The sequence below is a fragment of the Leptonychotes weddellii genome, chromosome 1, assembly GCF_054177405.1.
Source record: "Leptonychotes weddellii isolate Sample4059 chromosome 1, ASM5417740v2, whole genome shotgun sequence".
Lineage (NCBI taxonomy): Eukaryota > Metazoa > Chordata > Mammalia > Carnivora > Phocidae > Leptonychotes > Leptonychotes weddellii.
This window is the reverse complement of record NC_138369.1, coordinates 114,682,516-114,708,407: the sequence shown is the minus strand read 5'-3', so window position 1 is coordinate 114,708,407 and position 25,892 is coordinate 114,682,516. Positions and strand designations below refer to the sequence as shown.

General features: G+C 38.9%; 1 protein-coding gene across 2 annotated transcripts in view; it reads left to right on the top strand.

Moving 5' to 3' along the window:
- Nucleotides 1–25,892, top strand: part of GNB4 (G protein subunit beta 4) — a 57,312-nt gene that overhangs the window by 22,549 nt on the left and 8,871 nt on the right. The window contains exons 2-8 of one of the 2 annotated variants that reach the window (XM_081829846.1): nucleotides 3,565–3,662; nucleotides 10,829–10,867; nucleotides 11,555–11,661; nucleotides 13,283–13,346; nucleotides 15,104–15,266; nucleotides 16,412–16,478; nucleotides 16,585–16,786. In XM_081829846.1, coding sequence (XP_081685972.1) covers nucleotides 3,606–3,662; nucleotides 10,829–10,867; nucleotides 11,555–11,661; nucleotides 13,283–13,346; nucleotides 15,104–15,266; nucleotides 16,412–16,478; nucleotides 16,585–16,786 — 699 coding nt within the window. In that variant the 5' untranslated portion in view covers nucleotides 3,565–3,605. The remainder of the gene's footprint in view (nucleotides 1–3,564; nucleotides 3,663–10,828; nucleotides 10,868–11,554; nucleotides 11,662–13,282; nucleotides 13,347–15,103; nucleotides 15,267–16,411; nucleotides 16,479–16,584; nucleotides 16,787–25,892) is intronic. The other variant, XM_081829857.1, reaches the window with a different exon arrangement.

Here is a 25,892-nt window from a genome sequence, read left to right as displayed (position 1 = left end):
CATATTGCAATATGTAAATTTCAAATCACATCCTATAACTAAAACTTATACAATAACTTACACAATGTTATAGGTCATTATATCCATAAAAAGAGGAGAGGTACCACAAACTCATGATATTTCATCTTCAACTCCTCATCTCCCTTATGAACCTTCTCCTTCAAGGACTTCAAAGTGTCTGGGATTTTAATTACTTACTAGCTAGTAAATTAGCCTGTTACTGTTTCATGGACGCTAGCAGATGACGTGAGACTCCTTGGTCAGCCCAGCAAGTAGCCTATCCTGGTGTTGGTTTGTGCTGATTCCCCCATGTTCCTCAGTTCCTATGGGGTTAACACAGGTGGGCCTAGATAGATGCCACACATACATTGGATTTGTGTCACAGCCCAGAAACACTGAGCTTGGGGAATGTACCACTTTTATAATAAGTGGAAGCAAGCTTTGCTCTGTCTTGGCTGGGAGACATTGTCTCATCTCTCAAGGTTGCTTGCTCCAGATACAACCCTGAGAAACGGCCCAGGTGAGCGTGATGAGGGCCTTATATTTTGGCAGGCCCCGGAAAAATGTATAGGGGTATTCAGGACCCATGGCCTCTCCCAAAAGTAACCCATCCAGTAGTGGTGGTGAGGGAACGGCTTTCTGTGTGCTGTTTCTGTTCATGGTACTCCATCCGTTTCAGCACCCATGCTGGAAAATCTCCATTTGGTACAGATCCTAGTATATCCTGAGTAGCTCTTGCTAGCCGTGTTTCCTGAAACTGGATTTGCCTCTTGGTGGGAGTTGAGCCAAAAGACACAACCAAGCCAAAGAAAAGGAAAAGGAAGGGTTTTACTTGCAGTAAGTAAAGGAGAACCGTGGGTTTCCCCCTCCCCCCCAAAAGCAGTGTCTCCCCGAAGGGCAAAATCGGGGACCTTTGAAGCTTAGGATGCGTCTGTACTCATGAAGGGGCCTGGGCGGTGGGGCAGAAGTCGTCCTAAGGTGACGGAGTCCAGGTCAAAGTCCCGGGGAGCTGCAAAAGCAGAGGCCAGATCATCAATTCTGTGGCTCGGGTGGGACTGGTATCTGAGTGCTCAGAGGGATTTAGATCCTGCAGAGATAACTCAAGAGTGTGGGTCAGGTCAGTCTCCTGGCCTGATAGTGGCTGTTTGTTCTCACATTCTTTCCCAAGATGTCTGGGGGCCCGAAATGACTTCTCAAGAAAGCTAGGTCTACTGGCCTTTCTTCGGGGACCCCTACCCTTTCTGCTTACAGTTGCAGAGAAGCTCCGCTTTAGAGAGTCAGTTGTATGCAGGTGGCTATTGGGGTGGGAAGGCAGTAGTGGGTGGGTAAGTGGTGGTTTTGAACACCCTGAAACTAATGAGACCTGTGATGGCCCCTTGATACTCCTTTTTTAGGTACATTAGCAACTCAGTAAGAGCTTTACATCAGTTTTGCATGCCCAGGATTTTTTTGGAACTCAGAAAATAAAGCAGCATCAGAACCAGAGTTTTTAGGATTTGGGGGCCAGTGATAGCCTCGGTATGGTCCAGCAAGGGTAATTAAGGTTGTGAATTTAAAGAACCTAGAATGCTATTTATCTTCAGTTAGGCAGAATGATCTTCCAGATTGGCAGTAATCTAACCAGCCTGGTACTCCCTGAGGAACATACTAAGTTGTTAAACAGAACTTCATCAAAAAATGGTTAAGCCTTATAATGATCAAAATTTGCTGGAAATTTAGATAAACGGAGAGCTATATTATACTAGTAAATTGGACATGGAATATTAGAATGATGTCAGTTCTTACTTACGGTTTAATGCCTTTCCAAGCAGTCCTAATAGATTAACTTGTTAATTTGACAAAATAAAGTTAACCCTAATAAACGGATACTTGTACTACAGGTTGAAGTGAATGCAGGATGACACCAGAAACAGATTTTCTTTTTTTTTTCCTAAAGATTTTATTTATTTTTTAACAAAGAGACAACGAGAGAGGGAACTCGAGCAGGGGGAGTGGGAGAGGGAGAAGCCGGCTTCCTGCAGAGCAGGGAGCCCGATGCTGGGCTCAATCTCAGGACCCTGGCAGCCGAAGGCAGATGTTTAACGACTGAGCCACCCAGGCGCTCCCAGATTTTCCCTTATGGGAATCAGAGTCTCTCTTACGGGAATTTGGAGATAGGGTGGTCATTTGGGTCTCTAATTTTGACCTGAGGAAATACAAACTGGGTCTTGTGCTTGGAGAAGCAGAAAAAGTTATTTTGTAGAAAGAAGAAAAACAAATAGGAAGAGAAAAACGGGACAGGTAGAGAAAGAATACTATCATAAGTTTTCAGCTTCAGTTTCTTCCCGAGGTTGTAATATGCCTGCCTTTGGGTTCTGTGATTCATCCTAAATCCTTTAAAATTTTTTTCCCTTTATTTATTAAGCTATTTCAGGTTAATTTACTGGGTAAGTGTCTTAGGCGCTGGGGATGTAGCAAAAAAACAAAGCAAAGTCCCAGCCTCAAGGAGCTTACATTCTACCAGAAGGAAACAACAAATAAGCAAATACATGCTAGATGGTGTTGAGTCATCAAGTGGCTATGGGCTATCAGCAAAGGTCCCTCTGAGGAGGTAGCATTTGAGGAAAAGTCAGCAAGCAATGAAAATATCAGGGGTAAGAGCATTTCAGGCAGAGGGAAGAGCAAGTATAAAGACATTGAGACTAGATCCTACTTAGTGTGTTCAAAGGACATCAAGAAGTCTTTGGAGTGGGTGGAGCAGAGTGAGATGGACAGTGTGATTGACAAGGTCAGAGGGGTGTAAGAGGTTGGGTAGGGCTCTGTAGGTCAAGGTAGAGTTAGGTTTTCCTCTGAATGGGAGTGGAAAACCTTGTAGGATTTAAAGGAGAAGACAGACTGGTGTTTTAACAAAGGATGACTCAGTTGCCGTATTTAGGATAGACTGGGGTGTGGTGGAGGGCAGTAGAAAGGAGACCAGGTGAAAGATGGTGGTGGCTTAGACCAAGGTAGGCAGGGTGGAAGTTATCGGGGTTGGTCAGATCCTAGATATTTTTCTGAAAGAAGAACTGGCAGGCTTTGCTGATGGATTATATGTAGGGTGTGAAAGAAATAAGGATGACTCCCAGGTGTTCGGCTTAAAGGGTTGACAGGACTGAATTTCCATTTACTGAGACAGGGAAGACCCTGGGGGTGGAGTGGGGTTCAGCTTTGACGTATGAACTCTGTGGTGCCTATTAGACATCTAAATGGGGATAAATAGATATGGGTGCTCTCTGCAGTATTGTCAAATATTTCCTACTGGGCTGTATTCTAGTACTAACGGTCTGTAATTTAGTCTTGAATATTACAACTCAGGATTTTTCTTCCATCCTCCGATCACCTTCTCCATCAGACCCTGTTAGTGATCTAGATCTATATTTACTAAGTCGGTTGTTACTGGAACTTGGAATTGCTAGCTCACTTGAGTTTCAGAAGGATGAAAAAGAAGTTATATGTCAGTAGTTAAAAAGTAGGTTAATATTTAAATGGAGAACTGAATTCAGCTCGCTCTGGTTTTTTATTTTTTGTTTTTTTTTTTTTTGACAGTTGCTTTCACTTGCTAATTTCTGAGGCAAACAAGTGAAAGGATGAGTGAACTGGAGCAGTTGAGGCAGGAAGCGGAACAGCTTCGGAATCAGATCCAGGTAAGAGCAAAGTTTCTCATTTTGGAATATTAACATTTTTATTTAGTACTAGCGATGAATAAGATGTGTTCATTATTGGATCAGTCTACATATATTAAATGTATCAGTCTTGAAGTGGTCAATTTGTTTTTATCGTACCTCTAAAGTACTCTCTAAAAATCATTCCTAACAAATATCTTTGTGGACTTATGACCTCTGTGTCCCTAAGAAGTTAATATTCTATATGTAATTCCTGCTGAAAGACAAACCTAATTCTCTTAGTCACACACCTGGAATCGTAGTTTGGTTTTTGGTGCAATATGATGAGGCAGATGTTATCACATTGTAATACACTAGAAAAATCTGAATCTCTAAAATATTAGATTGCAGAAAAACATTAGAAATTATTAGTGGCATAATAATGTCTGTCATCTTTTACTGTTGGAAATCAACTCAAAACAGCAAAGAACTTAAATACAAGTTCCATCTGACAACAAAATTAAAAGACACTTAGAACTTCACTCCAAGAATAGAACAGTGATGCATCAGGGTGTGGGAAGGCTCAGAGGGAGGGTTTCTGCAAAGTGGGTAGTACGCCCTCAGCAAAAACAGCAGTAATCCTCTGGAACAGTGGGAACAGATGTTTCCCTGGACGGAGGAATATCAAGGAAGATAGAGCTAAAAGATGGCATGTCTATATCCCTTCATGTTTAGGAAGCCTCTTGGTGAGCAGGGTAGAGGAAAGAGACTGAATTGTAGCCTGGCTCTGCCTCCTGACTGCAGAGAAAGCAAGGGCTGACACAGTAAGGGATACACATGAAGAACTTCAGCACAAAGCCAGAAGAATCCCTAATGGCTCGGAACACTGCTGGCCCCCCAACCCCCCAACCGTGAACTTTCTGCAAGAGCTGTTTCAGAAGAACTCCTCTGATTTGATGAGTGAAGAATGAGAAGAAAGGATTGAGCACAGGATATATACAAGGATATTACAAGAAAAGAGAGGAAAGGGGTGGAAAGAACAAAGGATGGCTGAAGAACACTCACCAAGAAAATGTTGATTCCGATTGGCTTGAAATCCTAAACCAAATCTCACTGCCAGGAATTCAAGGAAGTGGATGATTTAGATGTGAGTAAGAACTCTTGAGTTTGGTAGTTTAGGTGTCTGACAAAGCTGTCAAAACAAAGGAGGGATTTATTTTGCCTGGAATGATGAGAGAAGGCTTCACAGAATAATCTCTGAAGTAGATGTTGCCAACACCAGAATGGATTCTCTGCCACCTCGGCTTTGTGTCACTTGCCCCAGAAGCTGAACAGGACAGACTGACTGGCTAAGCACGTGGTCACATGACCGTGTCATTTTTAAAAAGTGTTCTCTGTATAGATGAGCTTGGATATTTATTTTTTTTGGATTGCATACAAATGAGATCCTATGGTGTTTGACTTTTTTCACTTAATGCTCACAGGATCCACCGTTGTTGGAAATGGCAAGATCTCATTTTCTTTTTATGGCTGAATAATATTCCTGTGCATGTGTAGGTACCACCTGTGTTTTCTTCTAGGAGTTTTATGGTTTCAGGTATTAAATTCAAGTGTTTAGTCCATCTTGAGTTTATTTTTGTGTATGGTATAAGACAATGGTCCAGTTTCATTCTTCTGCTGTGGCTGTCCAGTTCTCCCAACACCATTTATTAAAGAGAGTCTTTCCCCTGTTGTCATAAGTTAATTGACCATACATACATAGCTGTATTTCTGGGCTCTCTCTTCCATTGATCCATATGTCCATTTTTATGCTAATACCATACTGTTTGATTACTGTGACTTTGTAATGCAGTTTGAGATTCGAGAGCGTGATGCCTCCCTTTCGGTTCTTTTGTCTCAAAATTTCTTTGGCTACTCAGGATCTTTTGCAGTTTCATACAGATTTTAGAATGTAAAATTGTATTTTTGTGAAAAATGCCATTTGAATTTTGATAGGGATTGCATTGCATCTGTAGCTTGCTTTGGGTAGTATGGACATTTTAACAGTATTCTTCCAATCCATGAGCATAGAATAGCTTTGCGTTGATTTGTGTCTTCAGTTTTTTTCATCGGTGTCTTAATAGTTTTCGGTATACAGGTCTTTCACCTCCTTGGTTAAATTTATCCCTAGGTGTTTTATTCTTTTTGATGCAGTTGTAGATGGGATTGTTTTCTTGATTTCTTTCTGATAGTTTTTAGTGTATAGAAATGATAGATTTTTGTGTATCTTGTATGTATTTTGTGTATCTTGCAGCTTTACTGAATTTATTTCTAATGGTTTTCTTTGTGGAGTCTTTAGGGTGTCCTATATATAATATTATGTCACCTGCTAATAGTGACAGTTTTATTTCTTCCTTTCCAATTTGGATGCCTTTATTCTTTCTCTTGCCTAATTGCTCTGGTGAGGACTTCCAGTAACATGTTGAATTAAAGTGGGGAGAGTGGGTATCCTTGTCTTGTTCCTGATGTTAGAGGATAAGCTTTCAGCTTTTCATTGTTGAGTGTGATGTTAGCTGTGGGCTTCTCATATAGGACCTTTATTATGTTGAGGCACACTTCCTCTATACCCACTTTTTTGAGAGTTTTTCTCATCAGTGGATGTTGAATTTTGTCAGATGCCTTTCTGCATGTTTTGAGATGAGCATACAGTTTTTATTTTTCATTTTGTTAATGTCCTGTATCATTGATTTGTGATGTTGAGCCATCCTTGCATCCCTGAAATAAGTCTCACTTGATTATGGTGTGATTGTTTTAATGTATTGTTGACTTTGTTTTGCTGCCAATTTGTTGAGGATTTTTACATCTGTGTTCATCAGGGATACTGGTCTGTAATTTCCTTGTGGTGTCCTTGCCTGGAATGATTGGCCAAACACAGGGTCCCAGGCTAATCTCATTAATCCTCTTAGCAACCCTCTGAGGTAGATGGTGTTGCTTTGTTTCAAAGATGAGGAAACTGATCCTCAGTGAGATGAAATAAACTTGCCAAGGTAACATAACTACAAAGTGGTAGCTCCAGGATTCAGGCCAGGTGTATATATATTTTTAAAGATTTTATTTTATTTATTTGAGAGAGAGAGCATGTGTGTGCACACAAGCTATGGGGAGGGGCAGAGGGAGAGGGAGAAGCAGACCCACCAAGCAGGGAGCTGGACACAGGGCTCAATCCCAGGACCCTGAGATCATGACCTGAGCCAAAGGCGGATGCTCACCTGACTGAGCCACCCAGGAGCCCCTCAGGCCGAGTATATTTTGACACCATATCCCATGCCCTCCCAGCCCTTCACCCTGTGTTGTAGTCTGGTGGCTGTTTTCTGATCGTGCGTTGCTCTTTCCCCCTTCATTGCCGTTTTACAAATGGTTTCCTTTGCCTAGGGTTATACTACCTTGGCTCCACTTTTTCTCCCGCGACTCCTCTTCGTTGAGTCCCAGTCCTCTGAAAAGCCTCACCAGAGTCCTGTACTTGGATTTATTCTCCTTTTATTGGAAGGCAGGCAGCATGGCATGGTGGAAAGTGCATGGGCTTCAGCTTTTCATTATTCTGTGGCCATGAGCAAGTTTTAACTTCTGTGATTCTTGATATCTTTCCTGTAAAGTGAGAATACCAGTGCCCACTGTGTAGGTTTGTGGAGAAGATCACGTGAAATGACGAGCATAGGACTTACCAGTAAATGGTAGCTCCTTACTCATACAGCACTTTGGATTTGTGTTACAGGGTTGATCACAGCTGGCCTTGTGTTGTGGTTCCTTGTGCGCGTTTGCCTCTGCTACTTGTACTTGGATGGAAAATTCTGTGTCCTAATCATTCTTCGTAGCTCACCAGCATCCCAAACACAATTGCGTGGGTGCAGGTGCTCACATTCCTCTCCCATGATTTCAAGTAACCACATGTATGTAAGGTGCCATGTACTTTATTTCTCCATTTAATCATGTCATGCTATATTTAAAGACCCTCCCTCTCTTTCTCCCTCACTTCTAAAATATAATCTAACTGTATACTTCACTGTGGTGTAAACACCTGACATCATAGAAATGTATGGAATCTTATGCAGTATTTTAAAATATTTTAAACAGAAGTAGAGGAAACAGACTTTTCTTTCGTAATTGTTATTTTTTTCTCTTTTCACTTTTCTCTTGCACAAAGATGTCTTAGATTATGGTGGACAATATGGACTTCAGCCTTTAATTGGGAATAATTTTATATTCAGTTTTATAATGGATAAGTGTCATAAGAGTAAATTCTTCTGCATGTGAATAGAATCTTTTCATGATTTGCACGTAACTGCTATTTGTAGAATGCTTATATTCCAGCGTTTTAATTTTTACCGATTTGCACTAGTCAATAGTTTTCACTTACAGTTTAATTGTCCCGTTAATATTACAAGCCCTCTGAGGGCTGGCCTGTCTGGTTTGCTGCTGTAACTGTTATGCCCAGAATAGAACCTGACACAGATTGTGGTGTTTTTTTTAATTGAATAACTGAATTAAGAAAGATGACCTAAACAATGATAGTTCATTTTCACAAAGCTTAAAATCAGAAAACCCTGTTTTTAGAATGTGGCTCAGGCCATCACTGTCGTTTCTGGAAATTCTTTTCATTGTAGGAAACTGGACCCAATTATTCCTTGCCAAATGAGGTTTGACTAAGAATGAGAGAATCAGATCATATGTTTGTGTAACTACTTATGAATAGCCTTACATAGAAATATTGTAAGTGTTATAAATAGGTTGAAGGGCAGTTAAAAGGTTCGTGTATTCCATGTGGTCTTTGCCGCAAGCGGAGGTAGGCATTTTTCCCTCGGCTGACGGGACAAGTTGTCCATTTGGGGCATTTATTTAACAACTGTGTGCTTCCTCTTGGCGGCAGGAGTATGCTGAGTGCAGTAGGGAAGAAGAGTTGAAGAGGATACTACCCTGACTTTTGAGAGGGGGAAAAATTGTTTCAAGTCTATTAGGAAGAATTGTGCTTTTGATTTTCCCATGTTATATGCATCCTCTCAATTTATTGAGAACCCCGGTTTAAAACCTCTTGTTGCTTATTAAATGTTATTTTGTTCTATCGATTTCTGTTCACTATTATCTTCTTTCTGATAATTCCCTTCAGCTTGTGGAAAAATTTAAGGTCTCTTTGAAAGGCTGTCCTGTAATGCTTAAATATAAACACCTGCTTACATGTAAGGACCTTGCTATTAATGTATAGATGTGACTCAGAGCTTTTACCTATTACATAAATTGTTTTCCTGACGTATCCTATCTTTTCCTCATTGGATCTAAAATATTGTATTTCTGATTGCAGGTACACTGTATACAGATACTAAGCATTTTAAAAAAGTGCTTATATATTTGTAAAAATATTTCTGAAATGACCTGGGTATGCTATAAATATCCTTCCTATCACCTCAACTTCTAGATGCCAGAACAAACCAAAAGGGAACTCTGAAGCTTTTTGCTGAAGCTTAGTAACAAATATAACTCTGAATACTATGGGCTTATTAAATCAACCTAGTTCATTTTTACTCATGGGGATGAAATATAAAATCTTTTAATCATAAACCAGCAGTATATTTGCACAATGGAATAGAATTGAGAGTCCCTAAATGAACCCATGTATCTAGGGCCGATTGTTTTTTGTTTTTTTTCCCAACGAGGATAACAAGACCATTTGAGAGGGAGAGAACAGTCTTTTCAGCAGATGGTGCTTGGACAACTGGATATCTACACGCAAAAGAATGAATTTGGACTCCTACCTCATACCATTTATAAAAATTAACAAAATAGTACCTAAATATAAACGCTAAAAGTGTAAAAATTTAGGGGTGCCTGGGTAGCACAGTTGGTTAAGCGTCCAACTCCTGGTTTTGGCTTGGGTCATGATCTCAGGGTTCTGGGATGGAGCCCCACATCAGGCTCCTTGCTCAGGTGGAGTCTGTGGAGTCTGCTTGAGATTCTCTCTCTCTCTCTGCCCCTCCCACTCGTGCTGTCTCTTTCTCTCTCAAATAAATAAAATCTTTAAAAAAAAAAAAAGTAAAAATTTTAGAACTAAACATAAGCTGTTAATCTTTGTGACCTTGGATTCAGCAGCAGTTTAATATGACACTGAAAGCCCAAGCAACAGAAGAAGTAAAAACTCCTGTAAGGACACTAGTCAAGAAAATGAAAAGACAGCCTACAGAATGGGAGAAAATATTTGCAAATCATACATCTGATAAGGATCTAGTGTCCAGAATATATAAAGAGCTCCTACAGTTCAACAATAATGCAATTTAAAAATGGGCAAAGGCTTTGAATAAACATTTCTCCAAAGAAGATCTACAGATGGCCAGTAAGCACATGTACAGATAGATGAAAAAGATGCTCACCATCACTAATCATTAGGAAAATGCAAATCAAAACTACAGTGAGATACCACTTCACAACCATGAAAATGGCTAATAATAATAATAATAATAATAATACAAAGGACAACTGTGGGTGAGGATGTGAAGAAATTGGAAAGCTCATAATACATTCCTGGTGGGAGTATAAAATGGTGCAGCTGCTGTGAAGAAAACAATTTGACACTTGATTAAAGAGTTAATCATAGAGTTATCACATCCTCCACCACTCCTAGGTATATACACGGGAGAACTGAAAACATGTATACACAACTTGTACATGAATGTTTACAGCCTCATTATTCACAAAAGCCAAAAAGTGGAAAGAACTTAGTCCATCAGTTAATGGATAAACAGTGTGATCCATCCATACAGTGGACTATTACTCAGCCATAAAAAGAAATGGAGTACTGACATTTGCTACAACATGGATGGACCCTGAAAACCTACATTAAGTGAAAGAAGCCAGACACAAAAGGTCATGTTATAGGATTCCATTTGTAGGAAATGTCCAGAATGGACAAATCTATAGAGATAGAAAGTAAACTAGTGATTACCAGGGAATGAGTGAATTGGGAGGTGTAGGGATTTTTTGTTTGTTTGTTTGTTTATGGTAAATGTTCTGGAATTAGTGGTGGTTGCACAAAGTTGTGAAGATACTAACCACTGAATTTTAAATAAAGAATATGTGGTACAGTGAAAGGTGTATTTGTCAGTCTACATTTTCAATGAAAATAGTATTTTAAGTCCTATCTAGAGATTTCCATGTTTAAATGTATTATAATCCTCTTTCTTTAGGATGCTAGGAAAGCATGTAATGATGCAACGCTTATTCAGGTAAAGTTGTTTTGTTTTTTTTTTCCTCCATTTTAGTAATTCACATGAAAGAGCTTGATAACGGATGCAAATGACATTCAGGTGGTTTTTATTGTATTTAATTGAAAAAAGATCTGTATTTAAAAACTGTAATCTATAATTTGTCAAATGATGTACATGTGCTTTTTAAAGCATACTTGTTAAAATAGAAGCCTGTGGAAAAACAAATACTCTAAAAAATACATAGATTCATATGTATTTTTTTAGGTAACTTCTGATTCTTTTTGATATGCGCTATTATCCTTTTTTTTCTTACATCAACTCTTAGGAAGGTTTCATTAGTTTAATAATGATAATTTTTATTAAGGAAATACTTTATGTGCTTTACTAAAGCTTGCTTTCTTATGGACAGTTAAAATTATACGTGTTTTACTGTTTGATCATCTATTTGATTTTTATTTGTGGCCTTTTTTTTTTTTTTACTAAAGTTGGGAGATATATATTCTTAATAGTCTATAATAGATATTCTCACTGGAAGGTGTGCAGATAGGATCATTTTAAGTCATGCTTTTTCTTCAACTTACTGATCCTATAATGGCTCTGAGATTATTGCTATAAATTTGTCTTCTTCTTATGCCTATTATATCTACTTTATTGTCGGAGCTATGTCTAAGATGTAAAAAATAACATTCTTGGTGTTTTCTAAAGATCACATCAAATATGGATTCTGTGGGCCGAATACAAATGCGAACGAGACGTACGTTGAGGGGTCACCTAGCTAAGATCTATGCTATGCATTGGGGATATGATTCAAGGTTTGTACCTGCCCTTTTTTTTTTTTTTTTTAAAGAAATGGGGAGAGAGAGGGGTAGGAGAAAGGAGAGAAGAGAGAGAATCTCAAGCTGACTCCGCACTGAGCACGGAGCCCAAGGCAGGGCTCGATCCCAGGACCCTGGGATCATGACCTGAGCGAAGGCAGTCACTTAACTGCTTAACCGACTGAGCCACCCAGGCTCCCCGCCAATTGATTTTTAAAGAATTTAATTTCAGGGTGCCTGGGTGGCTCAGTCGGTTAAGCGTCCGTCCAACTCTTGATCTCAGCTCAGGTCTTGGTCTCAGGGTTGTGAGTTCAAGGTGGGCATGAGCCTACTTAAAAAAAAAATTCAGGTTCTGCCTCATATCCTACTGTTACCTTCCCTTTGATAAAAAAATTTGTGGCAGCCGCTACATAAAGTCCGCTAATGTTATTTACCTATAGGGAAGGGATCCGGGTGACTTGGTGATAGGGATAGGAGGGTGACTTTTTTTTCCCCCACTGGGTAGCTTTTTTTTGTACCTTTTGAATTTTATACTCTAATGAAAATGTCCAAAGCAAAACAAAAAAGTTCAGTAACTAATAGTTGTTAAGAGTTCATATTTAGCCAGCAGACAAAGCTTTCTGCTGTTCAAGCCCGGTCCACTTTTCTCAGCTGTAATGCCCATTTCTCACACACTCTGTGCAACTGGAAAATTCACAATTCCTGAAACACTTGCTGTATTTTTCCTCCTCTTGTCAATGAACATACCCTCCTCACAGAATAGAGACTTCTACCTTTAGCTTACAGAATTCCGTTTTTCAGTACGCATTCTTTTTCTCAAAACTCAACAAGCAGAGGTATTTGTCCCCCTTTTACTTTCCTGTAGCATTGATTTTTATACCACCCCTCTGACCATTTTTACTTAATTTATTGTAAATGTGTGTAAATACCTTCTCTCTGCCAGATGGTAGAGGCCTCAAAAGGCAGGAGGCACGTCCTGCATCATACCCATAACGCTGCCTTGCCTTCACAGGCTCTCAGTTAAGATTTTTAGGTGGAGTGAAATATGGTTGTTAGGCTTATATGTCATTAAATTTAAGTCAGTAAATAATGAACCACTCAGCTACTATCAGAATCTTGAATAAGAACTAGAATGTTGTCGCCATAAAAAGTTGCATCATTTTTTTGAATTTTAACCAGAGGCATTTTTAGTAAAATGTTTAAATTCTTTTTTTTAAAGATTTTATTTATTTATTTGACAGAGAGAGACACAGTGAGAGAGGGAACACAAGCAGGAGGAGTGGGAGAGGGAGAAGCAGGCTTCCCGCCGAGCAGGGAGCCCGATGTGGGGCTCACTCCCAGGACCCTGGGAACATGACCTGAGCTGAAGGCAGACGCTTAACCAGCTGAGCCACCCAGGCGCCCCAAAATGTTTAAATTTTGCTAAAATCTATGTCCTATTGAAAACTTTGGCATGCAAAATAAATTTTATTTTTTTAAGTTGGGAAGATATTTTCTGGTATCAAGTTTTTCATTAGAAAAATATTTTTTTCTGAACTGCCCTATGGTAATGCAGTGCATGACTAATTTAAACTACTTTTTCCTCTGTGTCAAATTATTTTTGTGTTTGTTCCTCTAGGCTACTAGTCAGTGCTTCCCAAGATGGAAAATTAATTATTTGGGATAGCTATACAACAAATAAGGTAGGATTTCTTAGTCATTTTCTTTAACCTTTTATTTTGTCTGGTGTCCAACAGTTCTTTCCTTTATTCAATTACTTCAAACCAATTTCCTTCAAAGATAAATTTATTCCATTTATTTTAATCTAGATCCTCTCTTTGGGCTTAGTGTTTGCTTTTAATATTAAGCCCTTTTATGTTCCCAAGGACAGTGGTAGGACTATCATTCAGTGTATTTTACTTGAGTCGCCTACTTTGTATTTTAATATTAGAAAAGGATGTGCATCAGTTTTACATATGGATGATTCATTTATTTTTTTTTAAGTTTTATTTATTTAAGTAATCTCTAGATTCAACATGGGGCTCAGACTCACGACCTTGAGATCAGGAGTCACAACGCTCTTCTGACTGAGCCAGCCAGGTGCCCCTTTAAATGATTTTTTTTTTTTTTTTTAACTTACCCATTTCCTAATGGGCAGAGACCCTGAGATTTTTATTTCTAGTTGTGGGTAAGCCAGAATGCTAGTGTGAGGCTTTCCTTGGGTCCACTCTAGCCACTGATTGGTGTTTCTGGATTGCTCAGAAGATGCAGTAGCTTGGAGGCAAATTACAACTTTTCCCTGTCTCTTGGCAGAACCCAATGGGTCCTCCTAATGTGTCCACCGGAAGGAATCCTTGGTGTAAAGGGGTTGAGTGGTAGCAGAAAAGCTTCAAGAAAACTTACACACATGAAATACCTTTTAGATTCTGTGTATACTTCTATCACTATTTTTATTGAAGATTTGAAAGTACTGTTTTGTGAAGTAAATAATAACTTCAGCCTGGTTGAGATTTTAAAGCTAGCTAAGACAGATTTATAACAGTTTTTCTATATTAATTGGCCCATCCAGCATGTCTTTCAACTATATTTTCCTAGAACAAAAATAGCTTTTAAAATATTTTAGGTTTAAGTGAGAGCATAATAGTAATCACCATTTAGCCTTGCTTATTCACGTATACCTTAAATTTTGCCGCCTACTTGAAATGTTTGGTATTGGGTAATAAGGCACCAGAGCGGTGTGGGCAGATCAGTGCAAACTATGGACATTTTTAAAATTTGGGTGCAGAGTATATATCCTACTATTAGGACATAGTGCCATCTCTCTCTCTCTCTCGTAAGATTTATTTATTTGAGAGAGAGAGAGAGTGCACAAGCCAGGGGGAGGGGCAGAGGGGAGAGGGAGAAGCAGACTCCCTGCTGAGCCCAGGACCCTGGGATCATAACCTGAGCCGAAGGCAGACGCTTAACCAACTGAGACACCCAGGCGCCCCCACGGAGCTATCTCTTCATGGGAGAACCATTTTATTTTTTTATTTTTTATGGAAGAACCATTTTAATTGGCTCTGACAATTGCATTGTTCAGTGTTATATTGGAGGAAATTCCTCTTTTGACTGTTATTGCAAAAACAAAGAATTTTATTCAATTCTTTAACATTTTGCACTTAATATTTTGAATGGGTATATTAGCATTGAAACATTCTGCGTCCTCTTAAAATAATTTCTGAAAAAGAACACTTAAATCCGAATGAATTGGTGATAAATGCTAACATGCCTATTACTTTTTCTGTATTAGTATTTTATTTTTCATTGTTCTCTTAAACCATTGCATTTTTAATTTGGCTTATTTTTAGTTAGATGCATTTAATTTTTAGTAATATTTGCTTCACTGTAAATCATTTTCAAAAATGGACTGTTTTTGTAATCTTAATAATAGTTTTTGTGTGTTATATTTGTTGTACAGATGCATGCTATTCCTTTGAGGTCTTCCTGGGTGATGACCTGTGCCTACGCTCCCTCTGGTAATTATGTCGCGTGTGGAGGGCTGGACAACATCTGCTCTATATATAACTTGAAAACCAGAGAGGGAAACGTGAGAGTGAGCCGAGAGTTACCGGGTCACACAGGTGAGCTCCACTAAATATTGTCCTTTCCTACCAAGTATGAGGACTCCTAAGGGAGCCAATCAACGAGAACGAGTGACAAATCATGGTCAGCTGCTGAAGATTGAGTGTTAATCAAGTGAGAGGAGAAAGGAATATGAATCGGCAAGGGACCAACTTTATAGTTCTACAAATGATGACTGTAACTTTATTTTTCTTTCAAAAATAGTCAATTTTATAAAAATGACAGATTGATTGTAAAATATTCAAACAATAAAAGAAAAGAAAAAGCAAATACAGGGGCACTTGGGTGGTCAGTCAGTTAAGTGACTCTTGATTTCGGCTCAGGTCATGATCTCAGGGATGTGAGTTCAAAAAGGCGGGGCGGGGGGGGGCGCAGAAAATAGAATTTTCTGTTTTCTCTACAACCATATAACAGTTACGGGATTTTGGCATCTGTACTTAGTTATGTAATTAAAAGTGTGTATTAGATACACAGTGGAAAATACTTCACGAATGTGGTAGTGCATTGCTTGATTTGCCAGTATGCACACCATAGAGTGTACACCGTACTGTAGCATTTGGTTTGCAGTATTAATAAGGAATTTATTGCCACTCATCAGGCTTCTGCCTCTCCAAGAATACTTTTAAATCTCCGAATTCTTGGTAGTACTATTTGATGATGCTTTTTACAAAAATCTCTAATAGCATTTTCCTGCCATTTCCATATTTGGAAACACTGGTGAATTCTCATTCAGGTGACCCTTTTCCATGAAGCCTTCACTGAGGTTGTTGTAATTTCTCACAGTATTATTAAAGGATTTCCCAGTGTACCTAACCTAGTCTTCCATAGATGATAGAGATTTGTGTAAAGGAATCTCTCTGTCTTTGGTAATCATAGTAGGCAGAAGGGACTGTGTCCTGAGTTTGTCATTTTCAGAGTGTCTAACAGGGCGCCCGATCGAAATAGTAGATACCTGAGAGTTTGTTGATAAAATTGAGTTGCAGACAGCATGGAACTTGAGGTAACTAAAAGTAGAACTATAGATTATACTAACAAACATTTGTTGCCCATGTATTGGGTTTTAAAAAAATGTGTTACTATTTCACATGGTAATTGAGTCACTCCATCAGTGATAACCTGAAATGTGTTGCTCTCTGTGCCGTAGGCTACTTGTCCTGCTGTCGATTTTTAGATGACAGCCAAATTGTTACAAGTTCAGGAGACACAACTTGGTAAGTGTGGCCCACAAGAACACTGATTCGGGGGTTGAGGGTGGTAGCGGGAACTAACATTAGGAAAGATCTAATAGTCATTATTTTAATTTATGTTTAATTATAGTGCTTTATGGGACATCGAAACTGCCCAGCAGACCACCACATTCACTGGGCATTCTGGAGATGTGATGAGTCTTTCTCTGAGTCCTGACATGAGGACTTTTGTTTCTGGTGCTTGTGATGCCTCTTCAAAATTGTGGGATATTCGAGATGGAATGTGCAGACAGTCTTTCACTGGACATGTGTCAGATATTAATGCTGTCAGTGTAAGTAAATAGCATTTCTAAAGAAATGCATTGTGCCTATAAACTGTTGAAATCTTTAACGTGATTTTAACAACAAAAACTCCAAAGAGGTAACCACAAATAGATTAAGCCAGGTAAGTATTCGTATATATGAAAATGAAGTAGTCATTTGTGGTTATTATTGTCCTATGTAGGTCAAATGCTAAACTGTGTAGAAATGACTAGGATTTCCAGAACTACTATGAATACAAATGCTTATGTGTATAAGACACTCCTAATTTTGTAAGAAGATGTATTTGGGGAAAAAACTGCTTTCTATTTATTCACATATTGAAAGCCATTTTTTATAATTTTGTTGAACATCTGAGAAAGTAAATGCTTTGTTACCCCCACCCCCTATTAGTAGGCCAGCCTGGTTAGAAAAATAGAATTTTAGAGCAGGTAAACCTAGTCTTCTCCATCTCTCATCGTATCACCTCTATCAGGTTGATGGTATTCTCTTTTCCTAATTTGCTTAGATTTTGTCAGGGATGAATGGAGTTTATTAAGTGCTTTCTCTTCATCTGTTGAGATGATCATGTGGTTTTTGTTTTTTTAGTCTGTTAAATGGTGAATTCACGTTGATTCACCCCCACCCCGCAAATATTAACCCAACCCTGTAATTCTGGGACAAACCACTCTTGGTCATCATGCATAACTTTTTAAATATATTAATGCATTTGATTTATAAAAGTTTTTATAAAGTTTTACAGCCATATTCATAAAGGTTCTATTTTTCCTTCAAATGTTTTTTCTGGTTTGGTATCAGACTAATGCTGGTCTTGTAGGCAGAGTTGGGGACCATTCCCTCCACTTCAGTTGTCTGGGACAGATTGTGTAGAATTGGTCTTATTTCTTCCTTAAATGTTTGGTTTAATTTCCCTGTGAAAGCTCTCTAGGAGAATTTTCTTTGTGAGAAGAGATTTAACTACAAATTTAATGTCTTACTTGGATATAGGCTTGTTGAGGTTATCCATTTATCCATTGAGTCCTAACCCCCACTACCTCAGGATGTGACCTTATTTGAAAATAGGGTTGTTGCAGATGTGATTAGCTGAGTCATACTGGATTGGAGGTGATTTAATCCAAGATAAGGGGTATCCTTAGAAAAAGGGGAAAGCTCCAGACCAACAGGCAAAGAAGGTAAACTGTGAAAACTCACAGGGAAAAGACTGCCATCCACAGCCCTTAGACACGGACTGTGAGACCTTAAATTTCTGTTGTGTAAGCCACCCAGTTTGTGGTGCTTTGTTACATGGCCGCCCTAGCAAATGAATACGTTTGGTAGAGGTTTATCTGTTTTCTTTTATCTTCTCAAAGAACCATCTTTTGGTTTGAACAGTGTGCTCTATTTTTCTGCTTTATTAATTGATTTTTCTGATTATTTCTTTGCTGTGTAGTTGGGTTTCATTTTCTTTTTCTAGGTGTGTAATGTAGAAGTTGATACCATTGATTTGAAACTTTTTTTTCTTTCTTAATATTGAAGCTTAAAGTGGTAAATTTCTTTTTTTTTTTTTTTTTTTTAAAGATTTTATTTATTTATTTGAGAGAGAGAATGAGAGAGAGAGCAGGAGAGGGGGGATGGTCAGAGGGAGAAGCAGACTTCCTGCCGAGCAGGGAGCCCGATGCAGGACTCGATCCTGGGACTCCAGGATCATGACCTGAGCCGAAGGCAGTCGCTTAACCAACTGAGCCACCCAGGCGCCCAGTGGTAAATTTCTAAACATTGCTTTTGGTGCATTCCACAGATTTGGATGTGCTGTGTTTTCATTTTCATTTAGTTAAAAATTCTTTATAATTTTGATCTCTTTGATGCATGAGTTTTTTAGAAGTATGTTACATAGTTTTCAAATATATGGAGATTTTCTAGATATCTTTATTTTTGTTAGTTTTTAATTGCATTATGGTCCAAGAATACACTTTGCATGATTTATAGGATTCTAAACTTCTTGAGACTTGTTTTATGGTCCAGAATACAGTCTGGCCTGGTCATTGTTCTGCACTTGAAAAGAATCTCTATTCTGTTACTGGATGGAGAGTTCCACAGATAACAATTATCTCAAGTTGGTTAATAGTATTATTCAGGTCTTCTGTATCCTTACTGATACTTGTCAGTTCTTTCTATTTATTATTGAGAGAGGGCTATTGAAATCTCTGATCATGTATTTGTCCATTTTTCCTTGCAGTTTATTAGTTTTTGCTTCAGTGAGTATTTCAAAGCATAAACCTTTAGGCTTATTGTGTTCTCCTGGTCAGTTGATTTCTTTATCATTATGAAATGTCCCTCTTTATCCCTGGTAATATTATTTACTCTGAAATTTTCGTCTGATATTAATAGAACTACCCCAGCTTTCTTTTGATTAGTCTTAGCATGGGCGTATCTTTTTCCTTGCTTTTACTTGCTATTTGTATTTTATATTCAAAGTGATTTTCTTATAGGGCAGTAGTTGGGTCTAAAGAGTCCTATTTTGGGGCGCCTGGGTGGCTCAGTCAGTTAAGCGTCTGCCTTTGGCTCAGGTCATGATCCCAGGGTCCTGGGATCAAGTCCTGCATCGGGCTCCCTACTCAGCAGTGAGTCTGCTTCTCCCTCTCCCTCTCCCTCTGCCCCTTCCCCTCCCTTGCTCATGCTTGCTCATGCGCTCAAATCTTTAAAAAAAAAAAAAAAAGTCCTATTTCTGCCTGTTACTGTTTAGACCATTTACATTTTATGTGATTATTGTATTGACATGATTTGGTTTAAATCCACCATCTTGCTCTTTGCCTTTTGTCCTGTCTATTCTTTGTTCTTTTTCTGCCTTCTTTTGAGGTTTTAAAAAATTTTTGAATTTCTAAATTTCCTTTCTTGGCTTTTTAGCAATATTTTTGTTGGTTTTTGGTTTTTGTGGTTGTGGTTGTGGTTGCCGAGAAAATCTGTGGTGTACATTTCTAGTTTATGGCAGTCTACCTTTAAGTGCTCTTATACCACTTTTACACATAGATAAGCACCTTTTACCTGGATTCTCCCACTTCTCCCCTCCCAGCCTTTGTGCAGTTGTTGTCATACATTTTACTTTTATAGGTCTTAAACCCTACAGTACATTGATATTATTGTTGCTTTCAAGAGCTGATGCTCCTTTAGGGAGATTTAACAAATAAAGTCTTTACGTTTATTAACATAGTTACCATTTTCTGTGCTCCTCATTCTTTTGTTTATGGGTTCAGATTTTCATCTATTTTTCTTCTTGAAAGGCTTCCTTTAATGTTTCTTATAGTGTAAATCTGTTAAAGTCGGTCAGCTTTTGTATATCTAAAATATTTTTTATTTTGCTTTCATTTTTGAAAAATATTTTCACTGGTTTTTTTTTTTTTTCCCCCTTCTGTTGATACTCTAAAGATGTTATTCCACTGTCTTCTGGTTTATGTTGGTACTGATGTGAGATGTACTATCATGCTTATATTTGGTCTCTACACAGTGTGTCCTTTGTTTTCCTCTGGCTACTTTTAATATATTTTTTTTTTCTTAAAGATTTTATCCATTTATTTCAGAGAGAGAACAAGTTGAGCTGGGGCATGGTAAAGGGGCAGAGGGAGAGGGGGAGAGAGAATCTCAGGGAAACTCTGCACTGGGCACAGAGCCCGACGCAGGCCTTGATCCCACAACCCCAAGACCATGACCTGAGCCGAAACCAAGAGTTAATGGCTGAACTGACTGAGCCACCCAGGTGCCCTTTCTCTTTGTTTTTAAGCAACTTGATAATGATGTGTCTTTGTATAATTTTCTTCATATTTCTCGTGTCTGGATCTGTGGATTATTCATCAAATTTGGAAACTTTTCAGCCATTATCATTAAAATATATTTCTGTCTCTTCTCCTCTGGGGTCTCCAAATACACATATATTAAGACACCTGAAGTGTTCCCACAGTTCACTCATACTGTGTTCATTTTATTTTTCAGCCTTGTTCTTCGCTGTATTTCACTCTGGATAGTTGGCTGTTGCTGTGTCTTCCAGCTCAGTACACTTCTGCAGTGTCTCATCTGCCATTAAACCCATACAGTGTCCTTTTTAATCTCAGATATTGCTTTTTGTCTTTGTCTGTTAATTCTGTCATCTGATATTTTTGGGGTTTGTGTCAGCAGAATGATTTTTTTTTTCCCCCTCCTAATTATGGGTCATATTTTCTCGCTTTTGCATGTCTGATTTTCATTAGATGTGATGCCAGACATTGTAAATTTTACCTTGTTGGGTGTTGGATAATTTTGTATTTATATAAATACTATTTAGCTTTGTCCTAGGGAATAGTTATTTGGAAATAATTTGATCCTTTCGGGTCTTACATTTCAGTTTTGTTAGGTGGACCAGAGCACCACTTTGTGTATGCTTAAGTTTGTCCCACCAGTGAGGGGAAAACCTTATGATCTCTCTTCCCAGTGAATTGTGAGGTTTCCCCCCTTTCTAGGAGGGACAGACATTATTCCTGGGCCTCGGTGAGCATTGGCTTGTTTCCTGTTATCTTTATGGGTATCTCCTGTGCTTGAGTAGTTTCCTCACATACCTATGGTCAGTACTCAGCTGAATACTTGAGGGGCCCCTTACCATCTCCTGACATTCTGTCAGGAGAAGAGAGGGTTGTCCTCTCCGGTTTCTGGCCTGTGAACTCTAACTGCCTTGGACTCCCTGGATTCCCAGCTGTCTCCTCAACTCTGGGACATCTGTGGGCTCCATTTGGGATCCCCTTCCCAGCACCATGACCTGTAAACTTTCTCCAGGCAGGAAGTTGGGGCAGTTACGGGGCTTACCTCATGTGTGTCCTGTCTCTCAGGGACCACTCTCCTTTGTTGACTGATAGCCAGTGTCTTTAGAACCAGGTTTCATATACTTTGTCAATTTTATTTATTTTATTTTTTTCGGCATGGGGGTAAATGTAATCACTGTTAACTCCATTTGGACTGAAAGCAGAAGTATAATTCTTTCTTCAGCTCATTTTTGAAAAATTAACAATTTAAGGGGGCTTGCCCAGTATATGAAAGTAATTTAAAAAGACCAACATAGACCTATCCTTTTGAAATTAAGATATCAAAACATAAGGACAAAAAAATTCTAGAAATATTCAAAATGAAAAGGTATATTACCTGGATACAAAAGATGAAAAAAAAGTTAGGCTAGCCTCACACTTGCCCATAATAGACAGGGCTGGAAGGCTTCTGAACAATATCTGCTGAGTGTTGAGGGAGAAATACTGTGACCCAGGAATTTTAAGTATCAGAGGCCTTATTTTATGACAGGGGAGAAATATTCCAGTAAATATAACCTAGGATAAGAAATTAAGACCACATATAATAACTCAAGGCAATACATGTAAATGGTTGCCACTATTAAAAGATACATTGTTAAGTCAAACTATATGTTGTTTATAAGAGCTACATCTAAAACAAAATGGCCCAGGAAAGCTAACGGTAAAAAAGAAAGAGTGGGCAAATGATAAACTGAAAGAAATCTGTAGTAATATTACTATATTTCTATTATACAAAGTAAAATTGAAATACAAACTATAAGACGAGAAGTTTTATGTTAACAAGAAATGGTCCGTGGTGAAGCTGTCACATTGAAATGCGCAGAAAGCCAAAGCCATTAGAAACGCAAGGAGAAATGAATCCAAAACACCATTATGTAGGAGACTTTCATATACAACCTTGGGATCCTGATACCCTAGGTAGGCAAGAAAAAAGATGAAGGATTTAAATAATGTAGTTTAATAATGTTGACTGAATAAACCTTGCACCCTGCACTGGACATACGTTCTTAAACATAAGAACCAGTTGCATAGTAGGCCACTAAAGAAATAATCTGAAGTGAATAGCTCAGGACTTCGAAAAAACAGTTCACACTAGGAGAGGGAGAGAAGGGAGCTGGTTAAGGAGAAAAGGAAAAAATGCAGATTGAAGTGAGAACCTCTACCTGAACCAGCAGGTCCTCCACCATCTACCCTCTGCCCCTTTGCTGTGGTCCGTCCAGCCTTGAGCAGCAAGTCTGATGTCCAGAGTTGTGAAAAACGTTTCGTCCCCTCAGTTTAGTGCAGACTTACCGTGTGGCAGAACCTGACCAGAGCAACAAGGAGCGGTTTATAGTCTTTACTTACCCCACTTAGGATGACTGTATCTGTCACTGGACACACTGTTGTGTTCATTACAGCATGCTACTTCGGGCCCAGTGGAGTTGTTCTTAATACAGAGCATATTCCAGTAAGTTCTGAAAAACAACCATCCTGAGGGGTTCATATCAGCCTCTTAGGGACTGTGGACCTGTGGTCACCCATGACCTACACTGCTTCCCTCTCTCTCTGAACTGCCCAGTCGTCCCTCTGCCTCAGTCGCACTGGGCTCCTTGCCACCGCCACCTCCCCCCCACCCCAGGACTGTCACCCTTACTGCCCCCCCCACCCCCATGTCTCTGATCTTCCCAACAGAATCCCATCACTTCACCTCCTACAGGGTTGGAGGGGGGGATTCTTCAGTAAATCCTACTTCTCAGTAGTGTCTTCCCTGGACACTCTAAGCTTTTGCCCATGCGCCCTTGCTCTTTTCCTGGCCTTTTTTTTTTTTTCCGCCCCCTCCTTAGTATTTACCATGATCTAACATGCTTATTTTTTATTTGCTTTTCATGTTTATGGTCTGCTTCGCAAGAATATAAGCTCCATGGAGACAAAGATTTTTGTCAGTTTTGTTGACTTCCATTTACCACCAGACCAGCATTTAGAACTGTGCATGATACAGTAGGTGCTTAGTGCATATATGTTGAATGAACAAATATTTAGAAAATTTTGTAATTTCTAGGGGCGCCTGGGTGGCTCAGTCGTTAAGTGTCTGCCTTCGGCTCAGGTCATGATCCCAGGGTCCTGGGATCCAGTCCCGCATCGGGCTCCCTGCTCCACGGGAAGCCTGCTTCTCCCTCTCCCACTCCCCCTGCTTGTGTTCCCTCTCTCGCTATGTCTCTCTCTCTCTCAAATAAATAAATAAAATCTTAAAAAAAAAATTATTTCTAGAAAATTATTAGAAAATTAAAAAATTCAAATACTCTAAGATTTGACTCCCTAAATCTCTGGTAAACTTAAGAAGGATAAAGTGGTGCCTGGGTGGCTCAGTCGTTGAGCGTCTGCCTTTGGCTCAGGTCATGATCCCGGGGTCCTGGGATCGAGCCCCACGTCGGGCTCCCTGCTCCACGGGAAGCCTGCTTCTCCCTCTCCCACTCCCCCTGCTTGTGTTCCCTCTCTCGCTGTCTCTCTGTCAAATAAATAAAGTCTTTAAAAAAAGAAAAGGATAAATATTGCAGATATATAAAATTAAGAATAGTAAAGGTTATATTACATATAAAAGATTTTATTATTTTTTAAAGATTTTAAAAATCATAAAATACTTAACATGGTAATTCTAAGTCAGTTTTCCAAAACTGACTCAATAAATGAAAACTTGACTAGTTTATTATGATTTTTTTTGTTATGTCACCGTACAATATATCATTAGTTTTTGATGTAGTGTTCCGTGATTCATTGTGCATAACACCCAGTGCTCCATGTAGAACGTGCCCTCTTTAATACCCATCACCAGGCTAACCCATCCCCCTACCCCTCTCCCCTCTAGAACCCTCAGTTTGTTGACTAGATAGTTTAAAACTACTTTTTATGAAAATGTTCAGACCCATGTAGTTTATTGGCAAATAATCCATACTTTGAAGGAACAGAGTTTCAGTACTATTAAAACTGTTTTTGAACACAGAAAAAGACTGAAAGTTTCCCAGTTCATTGTGTCAAACTAGCATAACCCTTACATCGAAACACAAGAAAAGGGTCTCCCTTAAAACTAGATAAAAGCATCTTAGGAAAAATTATAGCAAATCAAATCCAACAAGGTGTCAAGGTAAAAATAAATTATCAAGTAAAAATTAATTCTGAGAATGAAAGAATGACTTAATATTAGGAAATCTATTAATAAAATTTACCAAGTCATTTTGTCAGTATTTTGGATACCAAAAGGTATCTGATAGAAAACAAACACCCATTTTTAAAAAACAAAAAACTCAGTACTAGAAAGCTTCTCTGTCATTAAAAACAAACAAAAAACCCAAAGAAACCCAACTTAAATGAACAGCCAACATCACACACACTTTTCTTTAAATGCATCTGGCAGACTTTATATTCAAGTATTCCCTCTAGCTCTTAGGGCCGTCCTAAGCACCCAGGAAATTAAAACTAGTTCATCGTATTGGTAAGGTGATCATATATCATCCAACTAGGAAATGTGTAATTTTCAGTGTGAAAGAATGCTGTTACCAATTTTGCGCAGGAGAAAAGCATAAATGGGGACTGTCCTGTACAAAACGGGATGTCTGGTCATCCTGTGTCTTAAACATAGACTGTTGGCAAGCCGTGCCCCATACACTGAGCTTTGTGATTGGGTGTTCTGCGCTAGGTGGCCCTTACTGAGTATAGCTTCTGTTTCGGTCCATGGTAGAGAACAGGTTTAACCCATACATGCTGATAAATGTATGTAAATGGTATTGTTGGACTTCTGCAAAGGAACAATGTAGAGTATCTTGCTGGCTGTTACAGTGGAAGAAAGTGGTCAAAATCATAGCCTCTAGGTAGCAGTAAGGGTCTGGTGAAGCCTTTCACTTGCTTGAGGGCCTTCTTTCTAAACTTCACTGTGGCCTGGGAGGACTAATGATTGGATCCTTGGTAGGTAGAGGAAATGGTGGCTAGAGGTTCCTTAGCCTTTTGGGAATTTGAAAAGGAAAAGCAGTTCCTTGTTTTTGATGTGGAAAAACCATCTCCACTGGGACCAGGCTTGAACCATCCTAAAAATCATTAAAATAAGAAGTACTTGCATTTCTGAGAACCTGTTACCCTGTTAGCACTGCCTTCCTCCACCATCATCGTGAGTGTGGGGGGGCTTCTTAGCAGTGAAAACCTTGGAGGCATTCTCATTGTATTAAGTAACAAGACAATAATACCATCACCATTGTTTCAATTGTTTGGAAACTTCTAGCTGGTATAGTTGGACCCGAAACTGAAATAAAAGCTGAATTAGAAAGTAGAAAAAATACCATTATTTGCA